Source organism: Teleopsis dalmanni, chromosome X, assembly GCF_002237135.1.
Source record: "Teleopsis dalmanni isolate 2A chromosome X, ASM223713v2, whole genome shotgun sequence".
Lineage (NCBI taxonomy): Eukaryota > Metazoa > Arthropoda > Insecta > Diptera > Diopsidae > Teleopsis > Teleopsis dalmanni.
This window is the reverse complement of record NC_051848.1, coordinates 85,889,974-85,915,992: the sequence shown is the minus strand read 5'-3', so window position 1 is coordinate 85,915,992 and position 26,019 is coordinate 85,889,974. Positions and strand designations below refer to the sequence as shown.

Genomic DNA, 26,019 nt, shown 5'->3' with positions numbered 1-26,019 from the left:
GATGATCATCTCATCATCTCATAAATTTCTATCAATCTCATACACTTTTGGTTGAGAAATAAATTTGTATTGACTGGTGTTTTGGAGTGTTTCAGCCTCGTCCATAAATGTCTGTTCATTAGTTTTCTATTAATGTATTTGTGTAGGAACGAACGAGTCATTTGTAGATCCAACTCTTTATGTAGTAAAGGGTTGGTGTACGGAAAAAGTTGTTTTTTAGTTTTTACTTTTGTAATGTTTTGTGTATAATAATCAACTTTTTACATGCACCAATTATTTAATACATTTTGTATGAAATCACAAAAACAACTACCTTACATGCAAAATGCGTGTTATAGTCTATAGGCTTGAGTTGTATTCTGTTTTAAAAAATAAAAGTTATTCCAGATTTTTTTATTTTTGAAACACAGTTATTTGTGCATTTTAAAATAAAAAGCAAAGTTATTTGAGCTTGAAAAAATAAGAGACTAAAATTTTTTGTTAACATTTATTTTTGAAAAATATAATATAAAGCAACGTCTTGCAGTGCGTGTCTACCAGCTCTTGAAGAAATGACACCAGAACACCTGATATGTTTTTGTCCAGGTCTGGCCAGAACTAGGTTTAAGCTTCTGGGGGCCCCTTCTTCAAATCACTTGGCGATATCTCCAGCATTAGCATTAGCCAGATTCTTACCTTTGTTAATGCCTCCGGCTGGTTCTAGTTTGACTCTCTATCTACTACCCACTATTACGAGGTTTTTTGTGGATTCAAAACGGCTTTCCTTTTTCTTTTAGCTAATTGGGGAAGATTCGTCCTCCCTCCACTACAACTAACAACTAACTAACATAAAGCAAATTTAATTGCTTTCTTTTGAGTTATATTTTAAAACGCAAATGATAAGAGTTATTAATTATTATATTTATTTTTCAATGATAATAGTTTTACGGTCTCTGTTAAGAATATGTTGAAGAAAATAGAACGAATTAGTATTCTCTCTAATTTAAGGAACTTGGTTAGCATGGAGGGTTTTAATCTCTTTAGAAGTTCTCTTTCAGTGATGTGTAGTTGATTAATTTCATACAACGAAAACGAGCTCGCTAGATGTGTTTTATAGTGGATTTACGTAGTACTGCTTTATTTTGGTACATCTCTATATAAGCCGCTGCTTAAAATGCACCATACTGCATTGACTACAGTTCTCAGTACTTTGAAGTACTTGCTGCACCTCAAATCTCAAGCATTAATCTGCAGGTGGCGAAATCCTGGCTTTGCGGCTATGTACTTTGTTTTTTTTTAAAGTATGGCCTCTCTAGTTGGCTTTTTGGTCTACTCTCATTCGAAGATATTTGACTCCATGTTAGTACAACTTGGGTTATTGTCAATTTTTAATGGTATTTTCTGTGTACTTTCTGTTTGTATAGATGACTTGTTTACTCTACATTTATTTATTATATTCTATTTTGTAAACCAATTGATTTCTATATTTACAAAATTTTGTCGGTTTTTCGCAGTCATGCATGGAGAACAGGACAGTATTATTAGCGAATGTGGCTATCATGTTGTGGTTTAGACCGAAGTTGTTATACTTGGTGTATAAAGTAGATAAAAGGCAGAACCCAGTAATACATTTACATGTCCTATAGTTGTTTGTTGGTTGCAGTGGCAGGCCATTAGATAGTTTCCATATACCTCAATTAGCGATTAGGAGTACAGACTAAATCCATCTCGTCGAATTTAATAGGTAATTTAATAGGTCCTTCATCTTCACCGATAAACAGTCTGACACACCATCAAAAAAGTATTTTCCTAAGAACTTATATCTTCTGGACACCAAAGCCGGGCTTTCACAGAGAAAATGTATTATGGTTTCTTTCTTCTACGGGTTTCTACAACTTCTGCAGTGAGGGTTATGGGGAATGCTCAATTTCTCTGCGAGAGTTCCTACACATCAATGTCCAGTAAGAACTACAGTAAGCCTTGCAGTGTTCATGCGGTCTCTTTTTATGAGTCCCGAGGATCTGTTTTTTTTATAGGTGGGCCATGTTAACCTGGAAGTCGCACATGATGTAAATGCTTTCCATCTGTTATTGGTAAGTTGCAGAAAGTAGAGGATGGTACTTCTGGTCTCTAAGGCAATATAAACTGGTACTGCTAGTGACCCATACAGGGAGGCACCAGAGCTGTTTAGCTCATCAATTGCTTGTCTACATTCCCTTACTATCTTTGATTTTGTTATGAAAAATTCGAGGGCTTTAATTGCTGCCTGGCTGTCAATGAAAATGGTAACACTACATCGGTCCTCGATGTGACTTGCAATTTAACGAAAGGCTTCTCTAATTGCTAGGACTTCAACCTGAAAAATCGTGACCTCATTAGGTAGCCTAAGAGAATTATTTGTTTTTATGGTAAGAAGATCTCTGCTCCTGCTCCAAAGTTCATTTTCGATCCACCTGTACATATTGAAATATTATAGTTTGCTTCAAATTCTTTCCTTTTCCATTCATTTCTTGAAGGAAACCTTGTCTGAAACTCCTTTCGAAGTCTATGCATGGATTCACATAATCCGATCTCATCCTATACAAATAGTTTGGAACTGTACCTATAATCCGACTATTTGCATATGTTCGTTCCGACCAGACGCCTGTTGCCTTCAGTCTAACAGCGCTGTTGCAAACAATATTTTTCACGTAGAGATCGATAGGTAGCAGGTGGAGCATCACGCTTAGGCCGTCCGAGGGTGTCGGGTGTCGTCCTAAAAGAGGCACCGATGGCTCCTTCATGGATGGCAGTGCTAGAGCTGAGGTTTATTTGAAAAAGCTAATTCTAACGTGCACTTTACATCTAGGAAAATATGTTTCCGCTTATCAGGCGGAACTTATAGTGGTCTCACATGCTCTGGATCACCTATTGGGTTGTCAGGTGCACCACAAAAAGATTCTGATATCGCTGGACAATCAAGCAGTTATCAAAAGCATGCAAAAGACATGCATAGTTAACAGCTTAGTATAATAATGTATCACGAAGCTCATGGAATGTGCTTATGGAAATGGAGTAACAGTCATGTGGGGTAAAGGAGATATCGGAATTGAGCAAAACGAAAAGACAGATGAACTTGCAAAGCAAGGATCAAGTCATAACTTCTGCGGTCCAGAGTCCAGAATATCATTGGGCTACAACATGACTGCAGCTTATGTCGGTAAGTGGCTAACTTCACTTCATCTTATTAGTTTGAGAGAGATGAGCACTTGTCGATAGACTAAACTCATGATGTCGAGACCGTTGGTCAGGGAAGCGATAAAAGTGCTTAGCTATCCGCGGGGCATCCTAAGGTGGCAGACCTCATTAATTACTGGACTTGTACACTTCAAGTACCACCATAAAAAGATAACTCTTGCTGAGGAAGACACTTGCAGACTATGTCTAGAAGAAAAGGAGACAGCAGTGCGTATAATGTGAAAATGTCCAGCACTGAGAAGTAGGACTCAGAAGACTGTCTTGGGACACCATTGGGTTGGTGATGACTTAGCAGGTTTTAACTCAATAACGACATCCGAGAATCGCAGGACGAAGAAGTACCCAAAAAGTTACATGGTCTACTATGGCTAATGAAGGATATATAGTCAATATAGTCAATGGATTAATGAATTTTTTATTCAATGGCATCAAGATGTTGATTCATATATATTTATTAGTTCTATATATTTATTAGATATTTACTATCCGAGTACTAAAATGCTACTCTTGGTAAGTAGAAATAAAACATTTAAGCAATCACATAAGTGTTTTTTTATATTAAAAACCAAATTATTATTTTGAATATTGATGAAAAAAATTAAATATTATATTTAATTGTTGATATTACTAAAGAGATTTTATAAAAATTTTTTTCGGTATTTTATTTTCATTCCAAAATTGATAGAATTTGATATGTAGTTTTGAAATTTGTGCAAAACTGAGAAGAAATTTTGCTGGTCACTTAAACAAGAGTTCTTAAACATTTTTGTCTACTGTTTCCCGTTGAACAAAAAATAAATTGCTTTTTATTTTCTAACCCTACAAACATGTTTTGAATATATTAAAGTAAACCTTATAGTATCTCAGGAAGGACTTCCTAAAATATATATATCTAGAAAACATCACACCACCCACTTAATAATTTAAGTCTTTGTTTATATGTACTTTAAAGAAATTAATCCCTCATTGATTGTGTTCCAAGAAGGAGTATTAACTATTATCTCACATTCCATGCATTGTCACTACTATTCGATCATCAACAACTGTGACACCTCATGTGAATTTTAAATTTAATCGGCATTAAATATTCCATTAATATTTCTAAAAAAGGCATTTAAAATTTCACTTTAAAACAACACGTAATTAATATTTAAAATCTTGTAACAAATTCAAATACATCAATTTTACATATTCATATAAGTGCTGGTAATAATAACAGCCCCAACATTACTGCAAGGAAGCTATTTTTAACCCTTTAAGCAGTATAAGATGTATCTCTACTCCGGCTCCAGTCACAGTGACTGCAAGAGCAGCAACACCAGCATCAGCACCGCTCGAGTTTGGCTTTTAATTAATGTCACTAACATTTGTCAACTTGAGTTTGTTTCATAATTTTCGCAGCATTCCCCAACCTCCTCTGTACCACACAACACCACAACATATTCGAGACTTAAAGTCTCAGGTCATATTTTTTCCACTAATGTCGTCGTTTTCTTTATCTTTATTATTACCTGCGGTACTTCCGGCTTCTTATAATCTCATCTACTTAAGCATTTATCATAGCATGTCTCGAACTCTTCGACCCACCATTTGTCTCAATAATAAATTAACCCAAGTTTCTCATACTGCCACTTCATCATTTTGCTTTGCAGCTCTTCATTTACTCCCGCCCCCCGTGCAACTCCGCACCAAACATTTAGGCAAAAATTTTCTTAACTTTTGTCATATGTGGAGAAAGTAAACATATAAACAGTACATGTAGTGGTAGGGACATGTGTGGATTTTTGTATATGTATGAGTGTACACGTAGAATCATGTATGAGTGTATGCATATGTATGGAAGCAAGAATGTTCTTAGCTTGTACAGTTTTTCTCGCGTCTATTAAATTATTTATTACTGTGCAATCCCAGACGGAAGATAACAATTTGGAATGTTTTGCCAAGTCAAACTTAAGTTGCAACACCTTCAGCCCCCCGCCCAACATAAAGTTAACCCTTAAGTTGCAGCCCGAAAAAGCAACAAATTTACATTGAAAATAAATACACGAACGTATGAAGGAACAGGAAATAAATTATAGACATGTGCATATTTTATGAAGTGGTCCGAGGAATTTAACTTCCTCTAGTTGTGTGGCATGCAGTATCGTTTTCTTTACTGGTCTTCACTTATGTACGTCGTTCTAGTATTTAATAACCAAAAAGTATCTCACACGACGACGTCTCATTTCTGTATGCTTCCTAACTCACTTATTGACTTTTGCTTTTTATTGGTTTTTCTTCAACTCGAAGGCTAGTGGAAATTGCTACTATGCGGTCCACACCACCATTTGACAAATTTCCTAAGACTGTGACGTCTCTTCGTTACCGGACAATTAAACTACATTATGCATGATTTCGAAGAAGTTGCAAACTATAGCTTGACGAAGCCTTGTGCTTGAAGAATGTGCTACTAATACTATTATTGTTGTTGTTATCGTATTTTTAGTGTATTTTTTTTTTAATACTTGCCACCTACGCACCAATGAAGTTCTCACAAATAATGAATGTGTGCAATATGAGAAAATCTTCCTTAATGCCTTTTACTGACATTAATATCAACAATTTAGGAGTGAAGTATTGTTCTCAAATGTGACTTCAGTTTTGAGCTTCAGTGTAACATCAATGACTAGACAAAATAGTTATGTAAAGAGAAATTTTTATGTCAAAATCTACATGGTTTTCACGGACAATTGAGATCCACAATTTAAATAAATTAAATTTTAATATTCTTTCTTGATTTATAATAAATTTATATTTTTTTAAAACAAATATCATTTATTCAAACAAATAAACTTAAACAACTTAAACAACAAATAAACAACTTCATCCTAAAATAACTTAATAAGAAATAATTGAGATGAAACAATATTTTTGAAAAAAAGATTTGTGGTTATCTACCTCATTTGTAGCACGTCTGAAAAAATCTTTTACAAGAAATGTTAAAAAAGTTAATTAGATCACCATAATAACAATAATTGTATAATGAATGTTATTAAGCCCTTAATATAATATCGGGTGTGTTTTTATCTGAATGATAACTATCGATATCGATAACTATTGTTTGACAGCTGAGAATGTCAAACTGTGTTGATATTTTTGTTTATTAAGGTTTGGCAGTTCATCATGAATCGTTTAACGCTAGAACAACGCTCCTAAATTGTGGAAATTTACAAGCGCCAAATCAAATACAGTGCATATGATAGAGAATTGTTTCTTAGAGGGCCGGGAGTTTACAATTTTTACTGACCACAAACCTCTAATTTTTGCATTTAAACAAAAACCACAAAAAGTGTCTCTCAGACACGTAAGTCATCTGGATTTTATTTCGCAGTATACCACAGATATTCAACATATACAAGGCAAAAATAATATTATAGCAGACACATTATCAAAAGTGACGACCCTGTCATTGCCAACACCTATCAATTATAAACAACTATGTGAAGAACAACGAACTGACAAAGAATAGCGACGTCATAGAAAATCTTAAGATTCGAGTCTAATATTGAAATAAATTACCTTACCGGATATGGATTGTGCGTTATATTGTGATACCTCAACGCCACAAATACGTTAAGACTATTAATTTCTTCTTAATTTAGGTAAAAAATTTTCAAGGCAATTCACTTACTCGTTCCGCCTTAGCTCTGCTAAAATTACTCCTATAAACAAATACCTTCTTTCGCTTGCTCGGCGATGTTTTACACGAGGCCGGGACTTATCAATGCTACATGAGGCTATGAGGCACAAGCCCCACAATTCCTTGCTCACTATCTTGAGAAAGAGCGCCTTCTTCAACTATTCCGCTCTACAATCGTGGTTTTCATAAGTGTAGAATTTATTCAAAGGTAGACCTCCCTTGCAATTTTTCGTAAATCCCATCCGCATCATCAATAATACCAACCCTCCTTACTAAATATGTCCATTTTCGGCTTTAATGAATTTAGCTTGATAAATACTAAGCTCTTCTGCTGTCCTTCTACTCTTGATTACTGAATTGATGGTTTTAGTGGGTTCAAGTTTCACATTGTGGCTTTCGATGCTTTCCACCTACAGCACAAAAAAAACGCTTTCTTTTGGAGAGTCATCGAACAACACACAATACTTAAACTTGTAAAAATCAAATCAAGAAAAAAATTGAATTGTTGGAATGCTTTGTAACATCATAACAGGATATATAAACAATAACAACAGTGAGAGTGGGAGATATGGTTATAAATTGGGAGGATAGCGTTAAATATCTTGGCAACATATTGGATAAACGATTCACATGGCTTAAACATGTTTAACTGAAAAGAATTAGAATTTAACTAAAAAGACTTTTCAAAGTATCATGCTACATTATGATGAATGACATCCTCAGGGACCTCAAGATTGATCTGATCGAAAAATATATAAAGGATGGAACCCTGAAATTATTTGCGAAAACTGGCAGACTTACTAACACCGCGTTATCGAATCTCAGAATGGTTACATGGTCTTCGGGGAGGTATGCAGATCTGAGGTCAATTATTGCAAAGTCTGATCAGGTGATAAACAATATTCCAGTCGAGGTGTAGAGAGGGGTTTTGAAGACACCTCCTAGTTAAGAAAGAGTAAAAGTGCTCAAGTGCTCTGACTCAACTAGCTTCAACATAATAATAACAGTTAAAACAATGTAAAACTTAATAAAAGTAGTAAAAATAAAAAAACCATAGTTAACGTGTGTTATAATCAAAAGAAAGCTTGCTGGTATTGTTTACCTGACAATCGGGAATTATATATATGCAAAATTAATATCTTAGTTCAAAAAGAAGAATCAGTATACAATAAGAAACAAAAAGAAGTACTTTGTTGTTTTAATTCACGGCAGTTTAAATCACTTAAGAATTCACTTCAGATCGTCTGGAAAAAAATTTGACTTTTTCTCTTGAGGATTAACAATTAGAAAAGGAACAAGATTTAATGTGATTACCTGTTAGTTGGGTAAGATACTGCAGAGTCTGTAGAAAATTCTAGATTATTAAGACTTAACCGAAATAGTTTTTACTCAATTATGTGTTGCAACAGAATCTTAGAGTGCAGACGAATTGACTCTCTCGTATACGTATACGTATATTCAAGTTATATCTAGTTACAGATTACTTTTTATCAAATGAATATTTATACAAGTTTAAGTTTACTTTAGACAAACACACCAATCACCAACCTGCAGTTATAGCTTACAGATCAGTTGAAAATTAATTACCAACAAATAAAAGTCAGGATATTGTCTCCAAAAATAGCGAAAGAATAATATCATATATATCAAAGGACTTTTGATCGCTCATAAAATTTCAAATTGAATTTCATTCAATACATTCAAACATTTCACCCTGTATAACAAGGAGAAATACATCTATACGTCTTAAATATCTAATGAGCGGTGTCTTTGTTGATAGGCTAGCAGTTCTAATCAAGTAAGAAATTGCAGGTGTTGGAGCGGTTTTGGAAAATACAAAAATTTTGTATCCTCGTATCCTCACCGTAAACATACAGACATACATGAGTAACAAAAATTTGTTGAATTAACTTTTACTTTAATTTCCCCACGGAAGCGGAAATAGAAAAGCAACTGTTAAATGTGGTAACATATACATTACGTATGCATTAATATGTTTAAGAAAGTTGGAGGCATATAAACCTAAGAAAGGCAGCTTTCCTCATTTGCGGCAATTAATGTGAGCTCATTATACGCAGCCACAAGATAAATGCGAGCCACGACCGAATTGCAGGAGCAAACTGTCAAAGGATTTCGGCGTAACGTACTAACGCCAAATGAAGTAATAGCCAAGCAACAGTTACACTGCTCCTGTGGCTTGATTTGCCCTCTACCTCTTGTCCCTCTACTCTTCTGTATTTATATATGTTAAAAACATTTTATCAGCATTTGTGGAGTGTTTTGATGACTTAAATATGGCATCTTAAAACGGACTAATAGTTATGTTGGTGCAAATTAACACCATCAAAATGTTCACGTGTAGGAAGGTGTGTGCTTCTTAACCCTTCTATGAACTGGAATTTCGCATTTACAGTTTTGTCTGATAGAAGTACTAGGATCAGACTAGTTATTGCGTAAACACTCTCAGAGTTAGGTTTACAAAAAGTAGAGATTAAAAGACATTACTAAATGTTAATTACTTATTTAACTATATTATCTACTAAAGTTTTAAATGGATTTGCTTATTTTTGTCTGATTACGAAAATTCATTCCCTACTAAACTCTTTGGGCGTATTTTGGGGATATTCTTTAGTCTGATTATGATTCCTTGAAAGACATGAGAAATTCTGTCAACGTCTATTAGGTCGAAAGATAAATTATTAAAACATTAGGGAAATAAGATAACGAAGAGTATTAAGAATCGACAGCTTATAAGACCAGTATCTCTGAGCTTAAGGAATTTAACGTAAAAGAAAATGAAATGCATATCTATAGTCACATAGTAAAACGATTAAGTACTGTAAAACAACTGATTGTGTAGCGTACAGAAAGCGGTAGTAGAAAATGGAGAACACAATTTACTCGATAAGCAATACTACACACATAGCGCAAGGTAGATACTCCACCAGATTTTATCGAGAACAAAGAAATAAAAAAAAGGGAAATACAAATTTTACTCATTTTTTTGGAAATGGATAAGTATACACCGTACACTGAAATGTATTTGCGGTTTGTTTTCTACACTCCAGAAGAAGGAGGTGTTATTTTATTTACATTATTTACATTTAATGTTTCAACTATTCATATGTTCGACGGCAATGTTGATTATGCCGTAGGTCAGGTACCCGTAAAAATCGTATTGTTCATTAAAAAACCATTATGCGTGAGATCAATGTTATATTGCATTTGCAGAGAACTTTGGATTTAGCAGTTCCGATAGGTTTTTGTTTAATGTCATAATGGTGTATGATTCAATCACAATATTTTAGGAACAATGCCTCAGTGGTTGAAGTGCAATTCTTTCCAAAATGCATCAGTGCCAAAGAATGTATATATATGGTAAAGAAATGGTTCTATTTGGTTATATGACTGTAATATTTTAACAGATTTGCTCTATAATTTACAGTGCTTTTATTTAAAATAGAAAAATAGTCGGTATTGAAGGTTATAGTCACATTCGACCGCTTCAATATGTTAACAATTATAGAAGAAAACAATTTAAACAATGTTCTTCATTATTCGTAAATTCTTTCTCAGAAATTAAGTTAAATGCAAACAAAGTTATATAAGATTATATACCTACATATAGAGATTATGTACCTATTGATTTTAATAATATTGATTTATGTGTGCATGTGTTTCATATCAAATTTATAGTTTATGTTCTTAAAAATATTTTGTTGATTAAAGGGTTAACATTTTTCATTTACTGCCATGCTACTGCTTTACAAGATTCGAAAACTGTGTTCGCAATATTAAACAATATAGACGAAATGGTAATGTTCACTTATGATTTTGACCAAACTATAGGAATTTGGGGCACCGTTGGTGCTCGGGGACACTGTGAGTAATTCATAATGGTACGGCTATGCGCTACACGTACAACGACAGACTCGAGCACGTATAGCAGCAGGTAGCGCTGTTGTGCGTACTTGCACGTAGTGGGTGTCTACTTGGTTCAGACTTTTACTTACATCTTAAAGCTACTCGTATCCTCCGTTATTTCAACAATTTTTTCTGCAATGGCTTGAAAAATTTAGTTCCGTTTTAATGTGAATTTATTGCTGCAATTCCTACATTTTACAGTTAAAGTGTACAAAAATTTCGTTGAGATATGTCAAATATACGATACATTATCGCAACGATATATATGTATCTGTTATATCAGAAGATATATCATTCCATACACGTATATGTAAGTGTGTGTATTCACATACATGTTCACTTTCATACGTTTGCAAATTTTATGAGTTTCGACGCCGTCAGTTTGCGTGCGATTATGTGTGCATATTTAATGAGCACAACCAACACACGCAGATGGATACACACACAACATTACACCAAACCCCGGTATGTCGGGTAGGTATTGCACACATATAGTATAGATAAGTGTAAGTGTGTATGAGTTTGTGTTTGTGTTGCATTCCATCCCTGATGGCGTTTATTAATGGCGCAAACTTTTAATGAGAATGTGCATATTTAATTGCAAGAAACTTAATTTAAAGTGAAATGTTGCTCAAAAGAAAAACAAAAATATACACATTCATCTATATTAAATAATATATATATTATATTTCTTATATACAGATATAAATTTTAAGTATATGTATGGTAGGTATGTATGGTAATACATATGTATACACGACTACAATTGTATGAATGTGATAGACAAAACATCAAGAGTCAGAATGAAATTTTAATATCGCACCAACTTGAAAGTTTTGAATTAAAGCAAAAACAGTGCTCGTACCTCCAGCATGTGCATTCTAGTCCAACTCTTTCTAGTTGAAATCAGTAGGTTCTCTAAGCCATCCACGAACTTTATTGTGTGTTTCTATTTAGCATTTGACGAATTCGTAAGTATATGAATAAGTAAGTGAGCACGTAAGTCTATCTATGAGTGAAAGGTTCATTAAAAACTGTCGAAAATGTTGATAAAGTTTGATCTTTACACACCATCTTATCTGCGTACCAAATTCAAAAATTTCCACACGATCATTAAAATAGTCCTGGTCTTTTACTCAGAAGAAACAGAGCTTATACGCTTTCAATTCTAAATATTTGTATCGCTACATCGTTTCAAACTATAATTCATTCAAAATGACCGGATATAAGTTCTGGGAATTCTTTTTCTCTTCTCTCTCGCCTCTTTCGAATATTGTGAACTACCCATCATCAGTTGATTTTTGGTGCTATCTACTCGTGTATAATTTTGCAAGTTGCACGTACCAGAAATTTAACCCTGTCAAATTTGAAAGTCGGACTCACTTTTTGAAGTGGTACTTTAGTACTATTTTACATATGTTGATACTTTATTGTACTAAAATTTTGGTAAATTTCAAATTGTTCTTGAAAAATGATTTTATATCTTAAGATATATAATAAAATTATAATTTTTTTTAGGGTGGCATAATTACATATATTTTTTGATCAATTTAAAAAAAAACGGAAATAAAAGTCCGTTGTATCTAATTGCATTTAACCTGATAAATGCCGACATAAATTTTCTCAATGTTCTCTCCAAGTTGACACAACTAGAATCATTCGTGTATACTGACACATTTGTGTAGGGGAACTTTTATCATGGATATATAAGGTCATATGTTGGACTTGGAACGCTTCAATAAAAACGGAAAGGAAGCCCTGGATAAGGACACGGCACACTGTGTAAGGAAAATATTGGACTTATTTTTTGAATATCATTTCTAAGAACAACAATAAGTATTTAAATCTTAAAACTACTAATAAACACATCATAAAATTATGTTACATGTAGATCGTTACAATTTAGATCTGTTTAGAACATAATACTTATTTTTGTTAATTCGTGACTGTCTCGTCAGTGATGTTTACATTTATTTCCGTTGGAAGAGCGGCTTTTGGGACACTAGTACCACCCTTATTAGTTTTTTATTATTCAGACATACCGTCTGACATTCAATAATGGACACAAAAAAAGAAAAATAAGACTGTCTATTTCCACTCTACTAGAGCGGAGTTTCAGTTTAATCTTTCACTTAATATATATTGTTTCTTTAGTGTTTTTAATTTAATTAGAAATAACAAAATATGTAGCAAAATTATAAATTAAACAATCTTAAAAAAACGGTATAAGAATATAAAAAAATATTTTATAAACATCAAATAGATATTTATATTAATATACATTAAACATGTGCAAAAAAATAAAATAAAATAAATAAAATCTCCTACTGCATATCGATTTTATGTTTGTTTTCAAGCTTTTGTTACTTTTTTCTTTTTTCGCCTGAAAAAACGGTTCTCTTCCCTTCTCTTTGCCCACATTGTTCTTTAGCAGGGCATGTCGCAACTGACCGCAGGGTGGCTTGATAGGCTGCGTCTTTCTCTGCGGTAGCATCGCGACACTCTTGATCGTACCAGCTCTTTCTTTGACTACGGTGATAGCCAATCACCTCTTCATTAGCGGTACACATGGAGTTGAAGACGTGGATCCATTGCGCGCATATGTCGGTTTCTTCAGACAAATTTTCCAGATACTTGGAGAGTCGAATCGCGAAGTCTTTAGCTATCTGTTGTAATTGCAGCTTTTTGACGTTTAGCTTTCGCTTTCGTCTTTTATCACACATAAACATGTGAGGACCTTCACTGCAATCAAATAACAATCCGAGTCAATGTTGGCTTCTCGGATAGTACGTACATCCAATACACTGGAAACATGCCGTTCGTCTATCACAACATAATCAATTTGAGATCTTGTATTTTGATCAGGTTACAGACATGTTGCCTTATGTATGTTGAGATGCTGGAATCTGGTGCTACCAACCATCATGTTTCTGATCGCGGCAATATTAATCAGCTTTCTTCCATTAATAGGAGTTTTTGAATGAAGGCTGAACTTTCCGACAGTAGCACCAAAGATACCTTCTTTACCCAACTTTTTAAATGAAATGTAAGCCTTTCGTTTATTGGTGTAAATGTTGAGACCAAATTTCTGAACCTTCGGCTCACCGCAAATCTGACTCCAAATTTGTGCTTTGTTGCATGGTAACTGTAGTGGATGTTGCAATGTTCTTGTTTAGAGCATTCTTGTCCCATCCATCGCATTTCCTGGAGGTGTGGTAATGTCAGCCTCATATTCTTGAGGATATTCACCACCTGTATAGATGCACCTTCTTTGTAAAGGGTTTTAACATTCTAGGTGCATATTTTTAAATCGTGTTCCTTATAACGTTTGCGATTGTCGTCATCAGTAAATCGTTTCCTTATCTGGGGCTGCCTTTTCGTTTTCATTGAAAGGTATTTTTAAAAGGTGTATTTTATGCACGACATGTATGAAGTTATATATCCATGAGGACGGATGCTTGTTACCATCCAGAGGGGGCCACGTAAATGATGTGTGTCAATTTGGAAAGAACAGTGAGAAGGATTGCGATAGTATTCACCATGTTGAATGCAATCGGACACTTTATCTTGCATGTTCACTCCCTTCCCCCCAATGACTTGAAAAATAAAAGTCATTGGAAATACTTAAGTTATGTTATAAGCAGCCTAAGGTCTATAACTGGCACAGATGTCAATGCGTTTAATTGCGAAAACATACTATAAAATTTTTTCGCATTGAATTTTCTTCAAAGATGAGCTATATATCGTTTAGTGAATGTTTTATTAAATAATGTTTTCATATTTGTGACAGTGGATATATTCAAGTGACTGTAGAAATGATCGAAACATCCACTGTACCTACAATGTAGACTACATGTTGTGGCATTTGGTCTGGCAGTGTAGGAGTGAGATAACATTTGACACAAACTACCAATTCTAATTACTGTATCCAGATGATTTTTTATTTTTTTTGTGTGAAATCGATGCGAAAAACATGTGATTTCAATAGGAATAAGCAACAAGCCACAGATAATGTCATGTTCTAGCTATGTTGGGTAATGAATTTAAGGATGTTAAGTTTCACATTTTTTTAATGCGAATAGACCTCTAAGATTATATGAATAATCCCCACTGCACTATTTTCGATATGGACGTCAGTTAAGTTATAGCGGGCAAGTCATCGATAATTAATTTGAGAGGTACGATACTGTCACATGAGTGGACATTTATGATGTGTGTCAGGATCACAATAAAATGAGATAGTTTTTTTTACTTCTATTTACTTTTTTAATCATAAAATGTCTAATCTTATATTGCTTATTTTAATCAGTGTCTATTTAAGTAAAAATAAAATATAATAAAAATGTTTTTCCTTCAAATTGGTTCAACTATATAACTCAAAAGCTTTTAATTTATGGCAAGAATTATTTATATAAAATTAGCACAAAAATATGTTCCAGAAAATATAATGAGTCCTTAATGCGACAGGATATTTTGCAATTGTTAAATTACGAGCGCTGTTGGTGTTGGTTATATCCTTCATTACGCTGCCTTTAATTTAAAATTAAATCAAGAGCACCATAACGTTGTCAATGCCGGCTTGAGTAGTGCAAACATAAGAAATACTGTTCAGATGGCAGTGCCTTATTATTCACTGGTACGTATAACTTCCTTCAACCACTATAACATGGCATAAGCTACAATAATAACAACAGCAGGCAACCCAATTATCCACTGTTAGCTTAAATAGCAGCTAAGGGCTTAGGCGGGATGTTGTGGCGTACGCCGCTCTGCGTACGGTAACAATTCATACCGTTTCGTAGGCCATGTAGCTCCCAAAGAAGTGTGTACCGAGTGACAGCACATTCGTTCGTCCATATATTTAGGTAGACGCACTTCTGTCTGTTAGTTGGTTGCGCTGCTGGTAGCGAGGGTGCTGTTATCGCGCTTTGTTACTTGCTGTTGCACAAAACTGGATTACACGATTCAATCCAGAAATTTAATAATAAACGCCAAAATACCAAATTGGCTAACACGTACGAAATACTTAAATTGCTGCTCTAATTTTAAATCCCCATTCCTATGCGGGAAGGAGTGGGGTGTATTGCTTCGGTGGCAAGAAATTGAAATGAATGAAAATTAAATGAGTGCATAAAGCACCCTTCGTCTTTTTTAACGCGTTGGTTATTATTACTATTGTTGTTAATATTGTTGTTGTTGTTGTTGCTGTAGTTGTTGTTGTAGATTTTGATGGTCTTAGTTGTCATCCAATGGTAACCATCAAAAATAGACGTCAATATAAACACAACGCCATCTTGGATTGATATTGGACCAAGACGTGGTTCGACTGAAGTCCACAATTGTTGTTCCATTATTTGTTATAGTTGTTGTTTTTGCTGAGCTATTGTTGTGCACGAAAGTCTCTTGGGATAAATTAGTGGTTTCGACCTAATAACGTCCCTTACCACCCACACAACTCAATTTAAGAATTTTTCACATCGTGAAGTCACAGAGTCAGCTTGGCTGCTTGAAGAACGAAAGTCCTTATTATGCAAAAACTTGAGTTCAGCCGCAAAGGGTGCTGTGATTTGCTTGCCGGTACTCTCTTAAGCTACACTTCCGTTTATGGTTTCAGTCGTTGCGCAAATAAAAAGGGAAGCAACAATGCTGGGGCGCACTGATTTAATATTTATTTTATTAATAGAAAATTATCATAAAAAATTTTTGACATTTTGACATGTGTGTGTTGCGTTTTTGACTGTTGACGGTGCGGTACTAGGGTTGTTGTTTCGGGTGGTTCGAATGATTTGGGTGTTCGGCGCTGAGCGTTGAGCAAAAGTCGTCAATTGATGTGGAAATTACGAAATATTGTATTGTAGTTTTTTGGCAACATTTGTTGCCCTTGAGTTATTATTTTGACACTTGCCAATGAAAATAACATAAGGTGAATGAATTCATATTTTCGTTGAAAATTGAATATTTATTCGTGCAGTGGTGCCAGAGTAGGACGTCATTTAAACTAAGAGCTGTTAATTTGAGTGTATAAATTTACATCATTTTATTGACATTAAAAATACTTTGCGTTTAAGTTAAATTTTTAATTAAAAATTAAATTTTATTTCTTACAATGATGAAGAAATATTCCTCATTTTCCAGCCAGTATTTTAAGTGTCCAACTTATTTATAATTAATATTGCAGCAAATTTGCACTCGCACACAACGTATGCTGAAAGCAATACGAGGAGCACATTTTATGTGCAGACTCGAAAATAAAAATGCACCCAAATGTGTCCAGACGAAATGTCTACTGAACATTTGTGTGAAATGACGATTTAAAAGCGCACAATATTAATAAATACAATATTTTTTTATATATTGCACATATTTATTATTTTTGGTTGAAAGTTTTCAAATTTATTTATTAAACATCTTATAGAGTTTTCACAATGCGAACATATATTTTACCTAATTTTTATCTAATTAACCATACTCGAAATCCTGTAAATACCAACATTCGCTGCCACACCGACATAACATACTATTTCCCTCAATTTACCATCAATTTACTCGTACTCGCACACGGTCTTATATTTTAATTTTGAATTTATTATTTAATGTAGATTTAATACTTATATTACTTATTATTTTAAGGTTTATTAATTTAAAGCATGAGAATATCAGTCAACTACACTATGTAATTGAAATAGGAGTTAAAGTTTTTTTTGATAGAAAAAAGTCTTTGTTTCGAAATGTTATAAGTCAAGGAAATCAGTTCTGCGAAATTTAAGAAATCGGAAACTCAAAAATAAAATTAAAAAACTACAAAAAAATAAGTAAAATAAATAAATATGTTTCCAATAAAAGACAAAAATATTTATCTCAATATATAACCTTAAAGAAATTTTCAAAAAACGTAAACTATAAAAGTAACAAAAGGAAAATTTACTATCCTACTAGGAGGACGGTTTGATAAGTCAGTGACTCGATGTTGTCTGCTTTGAACGGCTATCAAACACCAACTGAACGACGTAGCTCGCTCAAAATTAGAAAGTTGTCCACTGGTAGATTACAGCTGACAGCAGCACTGTTGCATTTGGAGTAACTGCGCGGGAAATTCAAAAAGTCACTGACTTATCACACTGCCCTCGTATTTTATTAATTTCCTTGATGTTTTTTTTTATTAAATGAAATTTCTAATGATATGTTTTCAATGAATTAAAATTGAGAAAAGATATACCATGCTATTTCTTAAGAAAAAGTTATTCACAAGTAACACGTATTACATGAAAACACCATAAAAAAACGCTATCAGGTAATTCCACTAAATCAATTAAAATTATTTTGAAATGCAATTGATTTATAACAATTGAATTTGTTTGGCAGTATTTTTTAAAAATGTGCGTTATTGAAAATAAAGATATTAATTGAAAGTTTCCAAATTCAGTTATACTGTCGACCATATGCATATGTATATGGACATAAAAATCTGTATAAGTTAACACCCTGTATTACTATAACGGCACTTTGCCTGTATACACAATTCTATTGCGCATTAAAATATCTCACAACGCCTACTCGCGTTTGTGTATTTAATTTCAATCGGGCTTAATGCCTGTACTTCTTATAGCAACATTGTTGCAAATTGTTTTCTTTTCATACTGCAAGTATCTTGTAGAAAACATATCAAGTATCATATGAAATACTTGATCGATGAGATATCCAAATACTATTGGATATTAATCTCTGGCTAGTCATCTGGCTATTGACGTCAAAGCTAAAGACGCTTGAGAGGCGCTATAGAAAATAGAAGCTCCAATTCTATAGAATGGAGACAAGAAGCTTCTAAAATATTCTGATGAATTTTAGAAGTCATAATTCGATTGATCAATTCAATCCTGGAATTTTCATTAACGACTTTGGACATCAGAAGGAAAACTTCTAAGAGTCAGTCGTAAGGAAAAGCTGGAAGAAGACAAGTCGCTGTTCGGAATAAAATATAATACGTCATTGGTAGTTGCTTGAAAGATTAATTCCTCGTCTAAAAAATTGTCGGAATAAATTTAAAGATAAATTGAAATATAAAAATAAAATTATATTCAATACTAATATTAAAAATAGTTTATTGAAAAGATAAATTTGAATATATCTAAATTAAGATAAATTGTATAAAATAAATATAAGTGTTAAATTTTAAGCTTCATAAATAAATCATGTCTTTTTTAAAATGAATAAAATAGAACCCATTTATTAATTTACATAGTAAGGTTAGTTTAGAATTTAAATCTAATTGTTTCTTAGTTAATTATAAGTACTGATATATTATTAACTATTAAATGAGACTAAAACATTTATTACGAGTACAGCAACATTAATTTATTTTATTATTAGGTTTGAGTTTAATTACAGCTTAAATTTAATAAAACTCTTAAAATAAGTTAATTTCTAAATTTCTTGTAAAAAAATATTTTATTTTAATTATTTATTTTTTTTTTAATTCTATATCTATTTTATTACCCGAGCAAAACTCACCAAACAAATACTTTCAGATCACTTACTAAATTTGCATTTAAAAATGTTACATCCAAATAAGTTCACAAATAATTTTAAATTTTAAATAAATACTTAACAAAACCAATTATTTTAAATAGAATATGTTGACTTATGCAATTTTTAATATACGTTACGAAACCAACAAACGCAAATATCAATCCTTTCAAAAATTGCAGCAAAATAGTAGGTCTGTTCCACGAGCTACTCATAGTAAAACTCAAGTAAAACACAAGTAAAATTTACACGAAAATACACGAAAGATTTGCTGGTGGAACGCACTTGTGTATACACAGTTTTACTCGAAGTTACTAGGAGTAGCTCGTGGAACAGACCTAATATTTACTATTTCGAACAAGTGTGAAATTTACAATTGTGAAATTGTGAAATTGTGAAATAAAATCTGTGTGCGTGCAATTTTTTTCTTAACACCACAAATGTGCGTGTGCCCGCTGCACCACTCTGTTTTAAACCATGTGCACATATATATTCATATAAAAATGTACGAAATATACCATCGTATATAATAATATAATATAATCCATAATAATATTATAGATAATTATATTTGAGATAATTATATTTGCAACAAATTGAGCTAAATTGAAGCGAGTGGTAACGAGTGTATCCAATTCTGCGCTGCGAATCACTACGCAACAGTTTGTTGTTAGCGATATTTTACCATCTTTAACTAATCGACGCTAATCATTCGATGCTGTCACAGCTTTCTTTCACACTGAAGCTCGGAGATCATTACTTCATGCAATTTCGAAGATTTGATTAAGGCGAGTTAAAATCATAGATATTAATTTTTTTGCGCAGATGTACATTGACTATATCACAATCTATCATTTGCGGTTAAGTGCTTAAAGAAGTTCAAATTAAGTTCGTTTAAGTGGTACCTGTGAATAAAAATGTACGTCTTTTTTGGTTCTACAATTATTGTGAAATGAACAGAATTTTTAAAAACTGAATTGCGCTATTTGGAAAATTATTTTTTAAATGAAATTAATTATTGCCTAAAATTTTGCTAATATTTTGCTAATTGTGCAATAACTAATAATTGTGCAATGCTAATTGTGCATATAACATGTTCTATTTTTTTTGTTGTTTTTGCTGAGCGTCGTTTCGGTGAACTGTAAACTTTGTCGTCTGTCCTTTTTTCCACGTAAGGAACAGTGGTCCAAAAAAGAATAAAAAGGAATAAAAAAGCAGCAGTTTTCGAAGCAACTGGTAGTAGAAATGAATGATTAGAAAACGTATAAATTCATGCTTTGCTTTCAATTTTAAATATATAAAATTATATATTTACTTTAATGGTAATTTATTTAATGGTTTTTGTTGTTGTTGAATGGTCTAATATGCAACTTATATGCAATTTTCATTCCATGCAGTTGCACATAATAAAGAAAACATTCGCATATACAAGTGTATATGTATGTGTGTACAGTTGTGTATTAATTTTTTTTTTTCTTAGCACTTAGAATGTCGAACAATTGTCAAAATGTGCTGCCATCGGCGACGCAATAAGTGGAAGCCGCTTTGCTTTACGAAGAATTAAAATTCCAACAAATTTTGGAGTTGCTTTTTGCACAAATGCATGTGAAAATAATTAAAAACATAATTTCATTTTAAAGTTTTAATACATCTTTAGAATGCAACGCGGAAGAGGTGCGGAATATAGAGGTGGTGGAGGAGAACGCGGAAGGAGTTCTGAAAACAGAGGAGGAGACAGAGATAGACGTGGCGGCGATAATGGTGGTGGTGGCGGCGGCGGCTATCGTGGCAACCGCGGTGATGGTGATGTTGATGGCATCCGTGGCTGGCAACCTCGCGGCGGCGGTGGTGACCAACGTGGTGAACAACGCGGTGGTGCAGAGCGTAGACCTGGCATGTATCGTGGGCGCGGTGATGGACTTGGCAGTTATCCTGCCTCTGAATCATCTGTAAGTAAGAACAAATTTAAGATTTAAAGAGACTTGATTTAATTAATTTTTATTCATTTGATATTAGAGTTTTGGTAGTTTGCCGTCAACAGCAAGTTGTGGATCTTCTCATCAGTCCGATGTGTCCATTTCCAGTATTTTCATGAGTATGCCATAAAATATATTATTTAACCAGACTTATGTTGACGTAAATATTTTCCTTTAGTTCTCCCAGTGGTTCTCCCAGTTCAAACGTTCACCAAAGTCATGATAACACTGAGGCAGCAACTATTGGTATGCAGATTATGACAATAATTATGATTGTTCTTTCTATGATATTTTATATTGTTTCTTTATGTTGTTATATCCATATCTATAGCTGCAATTGACCAAATACGTGGCATGCGGGGAAAACGTATTTTAACTGACGTTATACAACATATTCGACCAGTGTCGTACGTAAATAAGCAAGGTGCAGTTGGTCGTCCAGTTATGGTTCAGACGAACTATTTTCGTCTATTAAGAACACCGGAATCGGTTATACATCAGTACCGTGTTGATTTTGCACCAGAAGTCGATTTGTTACATGTACGTCGTGGAATGATAGGACAGTATGAAGATTTGTTTAGAGGTTACGTTTTTGATGGTACTTTGCTATTTTCTGCACAAAATCTGAAAAGTATAATGGTAAATGATGTCTATAAGATACTAACAAAGGATCGTGCAGGAAATACAGTACAAATTAAAATTAAACATGTTGGCATAGTAGAATTAACAGATATGCAACAGATGCATGTACTCAACTTGATTTTACGTCGATCTATGGAAGGCTTGAAACTACAACAATTGAATCGAAATTTTTTTGATCCAGTAGCTAAAGTAAGTTTAGTGTATGGCAATTGTTTAATGAAGTTTATTTTGCTACAAGCTTAGCTTAGATATTTCATATAAAGTAATTTTAAAAAATTGTTTTAAGTATTTTTGTTTTGTTTTTTTTTCATTCTAGATACGCATTGAGAATTTCCGTTTGGAAATTTGGCCAGGATATATTACCTCTATTCGTCAGCATGAATTGGATGTACTGATGTGTGCTGAAATCGCACATAAGGTATTGCGCACTGATACAATTTACAACATTTTGACTCAATTAGTGAAAGTGTCATCAGATTATCAAAACGCATTTGAGGCCGAAGTAATTGGTAAGTAGTACATAGTAATATAATATAATATACTTTAACTAAAAATACTTAAACATTGTTACAGGCATGGTAGTAATCATACCGTGTGAGTGATGTAGATTTCGGTATGTCGCCCAAATCCACTTTCAAACGAAAGGAAAAAGATGTCACATTCGTAGATTACTACAAACAAGTAAGGAGAAATTCTCTTATAACAAATAACAAATATATAGTCTCAATAGCAACTTTATTTATTCATTTTTAAATATTTGTTTAAAAAAAAATTTATGAAATACTAGATATCCCGGCAAACGTTGTTTTGCCATATAAATTAGTTCTAGTGATTATTATTTTTTTTAAATGAAAGATAATGAATGTATTGTGATTGTGTGACAATGTGCTGTATGATAAAAAGAGGAATTGAGCGCTGTAGACGATGGTCGTCGATCAAAAGGAAAAAACACCAACCATTCGTTTTCTTGATTCAATATATTTCATTAAAATAACGGACATATTCCTTGTTTGATCTCTTAAAAGTTAAATTTAGATTCAAGAAGTAATATGTTTATTCGTCTTTAGCCAACACACATAGGCTTGATAGTTTGCCCACGCGAGAACATGCCACGTGTCCAAACCTAAGCCGTAAACAGACATCGTTTGGCCTTCCGACTTATTGATGGTAAAATAGAAGTAAAATAACCGGCGGTCCAACTTACAGTCATAGAATGTGTGGTGGTGGCATGCCTAACAAATCCAGTGACTCTTAAAACTCATGAACTTTATCTATTGATTCTATATACAGTTTTCAACCTTCAGGCATGCCGATGAGCAATCCGTTCAATGGCTCTGGTGGTTTCTTAATTTCTGGTAGTTGAACTTTTTCTAATGCGCAACACTTGACGACTGAATCTTGTTTGAATTTCATTGCATGACAATAAGGGCATTTTTTGTCCAAAAAACCAATCGACATTATAGATGTGCGGAATATCAATATCTGACTCGTACTCGAATGCAAGACGAAGGAACAAAATGTTTGATGTAGTTGTTGGCGCAGTCGGTCATTGGTTCTGCGTGTGTTAACTACGAACCGGCACCCTTTTCTCCATTCTAATTATCGTTGTTGATTTCGTTCAGCTCGTACCTCTTGTATTTGAAATTCATACAATATATGTTATTGTTGTTGTTGTGGTTTCTTCAGTTAAAGCTTTTACGCACTTTTGCTCTTTTGTGACTCTTTTGTGGCTGGGGCGCTTATCTCTGCCCCTCACTAAGCTTTAACTATACTGGAATTCATATAATTTATTTATTGTATAACTGATGACGGACCGTAGGTCAGCATATCTTCCTGTGGGTTCTGAGGTGGATTTGAGGTTTGTTAGAGCGTGGTTGGGCAGCATATCAACTTTTGTGAATAATTTTAGGGCTCTGTCCCTGATATATTTTTTCACTGAGTCGACCCTTAGATCTCTGCGCATGTCTGTTGTTCTAATATACCATGGAATCATGGCAGTATCTGAGGCTTTGCTGTATGTAACACATCCGTACAGTAGTGGTGGCCTTATTATTTGAGTATATAGTAGCTTTCTTTTTTTGAGGTTGAAGTGATTATTATTGAACAGCGGCTTTAGAAAATGTAGTATTTTTTGAGCAGCTATTACGTTTGCATTTCATTTGTTTATACCAATTGAGCCGTTTGTCAAATGTGACCCCCAGATATTTTATGTTAACCTCCCACCGTATCTCCGTGTAACCGACGCTCACACTTGGAGGATGCTGCCTTCTCTTTCGTGTTATGAATATAGCCTTGGTTTTGTTATTGTTAATTTTAATCTTCCATTTCTGGAAGTATTTCACCATGAGGTCAATATTTCTGGGCGAAATGTACGTGAAGCTCAGAACTTCGTTAAAACATGTCAACGTGTAGCTAGCGGCATGAAGATGCAAATTGATGAACCAAAGTAGTAAGTAATTAATTGAATGTGTATATCTGAATAACTGGTTCAGTTATTTAAATATATTTTAAAACACTAAGCGATGCAGTCGTTTCAATATATTTTATTTTGGTCACACATATTTTTCATCAGTCATTTTTTCGTCAATCATTTTTTGAATCTATTTTTTTTTTGTCAAACATATTTTTTGGTCAGCCACTTTTTTGGTTCATCATTTTTTTCGTTCAACATATATTTAGTTAGTTTATACTGACAATCCTAATAATCCACTTGGGCCAATTGATGGTTTACCGTATAAGAACGGAAAGCTTTAAAAACTACCTCGACCCTTTGACAAAGCCTAAAATGATCTTTGAAGAGTTAAATGTGCAATTAATTTGCTATTTATATTATGAAATATGATTCATTTTCCTGCAGTAACAAATATGATTAGAAGGGATAATATGCTAGCAGAATTATTAGATTAGGTTAACACTTTTCTTTTATATTAATACCAAAAGCTAGTTTATTTCTTTATGCATCTAAACGTATGCCATCTAAGTTTGCCACCATCTTCATCTTTAGGCATCTTTATTGCAAAAGTCAGCAGAATGAAGGACAGAATAAAGATACCTACCTTTAAACTGTATGAAAAGGACTGAAATTTAGTGTGGGCCGCGTTGGAGGAACTTAGTTTCGGGAATGTATGTCCTGGAGCCATTTGTCTAACCCGACGACCAAGCGTTTGTGACCATGTTATCATGTTGATGTCGTATTAACCAGTGCGTATCTGTAAAGAAGAAGAAATTACACGACGATACATGTTTTTTAGGATGTGGGTGGGTGATTGATGTGTCAAGGTGGGGAAGATTATAGGGATTGGGGATATATTTTGGTTAAGCTTGCCATACTCGTAACGTGTTTTGATTGCAAATAGTACAGCTCAACGATAAGTAATTCCAAAATCTTTTGCTTAAACAGACCTTTAGATATATTTGAACGATATGTTTTTGTGCCCACAAAACCCACAAAAATCTGGGACGTAGACCTTTTTCAATTCTAACTCGTATGATGACATTTAAAGTCACCTATCCAACATAATTATATCGCAATTACAATATATATAGTATTTAGATATTCAGCTATTTTGATGTTTTTTTAATGTTCTTTTGTATTTTATTTTAAAGTATCGAAATGAAGGATGACAGAAATAATTCTTATGCTTCAGCTATAGATGCTGCTGCACCTCAAGATCCGCAGATCGTTATGGCGGTTCTTTTCAGTCCCAACGAAGAAAAGTAAATATTAAATATTTCTAAATAATCACGACATTGTTGATATTATTTATTGATTTGCAGATATGCTGTAATTAAGAAAAAATGTTCCGTTGATGGAGTAGTTGCTTCATATGTTGTGACTATGAAGGTTATTGCATCTCGTCCAGAAAAATCGGCTGGTCTAATGTCAATAGCAACGAAGGTTGTCATACAAATAAACGCTATATTGCGTGGAGTTCCATGGATGATTGATATGCCTAATCTTGGTATTATTACATGCGGTTTTGATATATATCATTCAACTAAAAATAAAAATAACTCATATGGCGCATTTGTTTCAACAATGGACATATAGAAGTCATC

At 33.5% G+C, this 26,019-nt stretch overlaps 1 protein-coding gene across 1 annotated transcript; it reads left to right on the top strand.

The window, feature by feature from the left end:
- Positions 1-21,494: 21,494 nt before the first annotated feature.
- On the top strand, positions 21,495-22,485 carry LOC119688647 (protein aubergine-like). Its single transcript, XM_038103317.1, has 3 exons — positions 21,495-21,564; positions 21,650-22,149; positions 22,277-22,485. The coding sequence occupies exons 2-3, from the start codon at positions 21,673-21,675 to the stop codon at positions 22,475-22,477; spliced, it is 678 nt and encodes a 225-aa protein (XP_037959245.1). The 5' UTR covers positions 21,495-21,564; positions 21,650-21,672; the 3' UTR covers positions 22,478-22,485.
- Positions 22,486-26,019: the final 3,534 nt, after the last annotated feature.

Bases quoted from the DNA above. Each gene is read 5' to 3' on its own strand.
- LOC119688647 (XM_038103317.1), top strand. From the start codon at position 21,673: ATGCGGGGAAAACGTATTTTAACTGACGTTATACAACATATTCGACCA. The intron at 22,150-22,276 runs GTAAGTTTAGTG...TTTTCATTCTAG, and splicing joins TTTTTGATCCAGTAGCTAAA to ATACGCATTGAGAATTTCCG.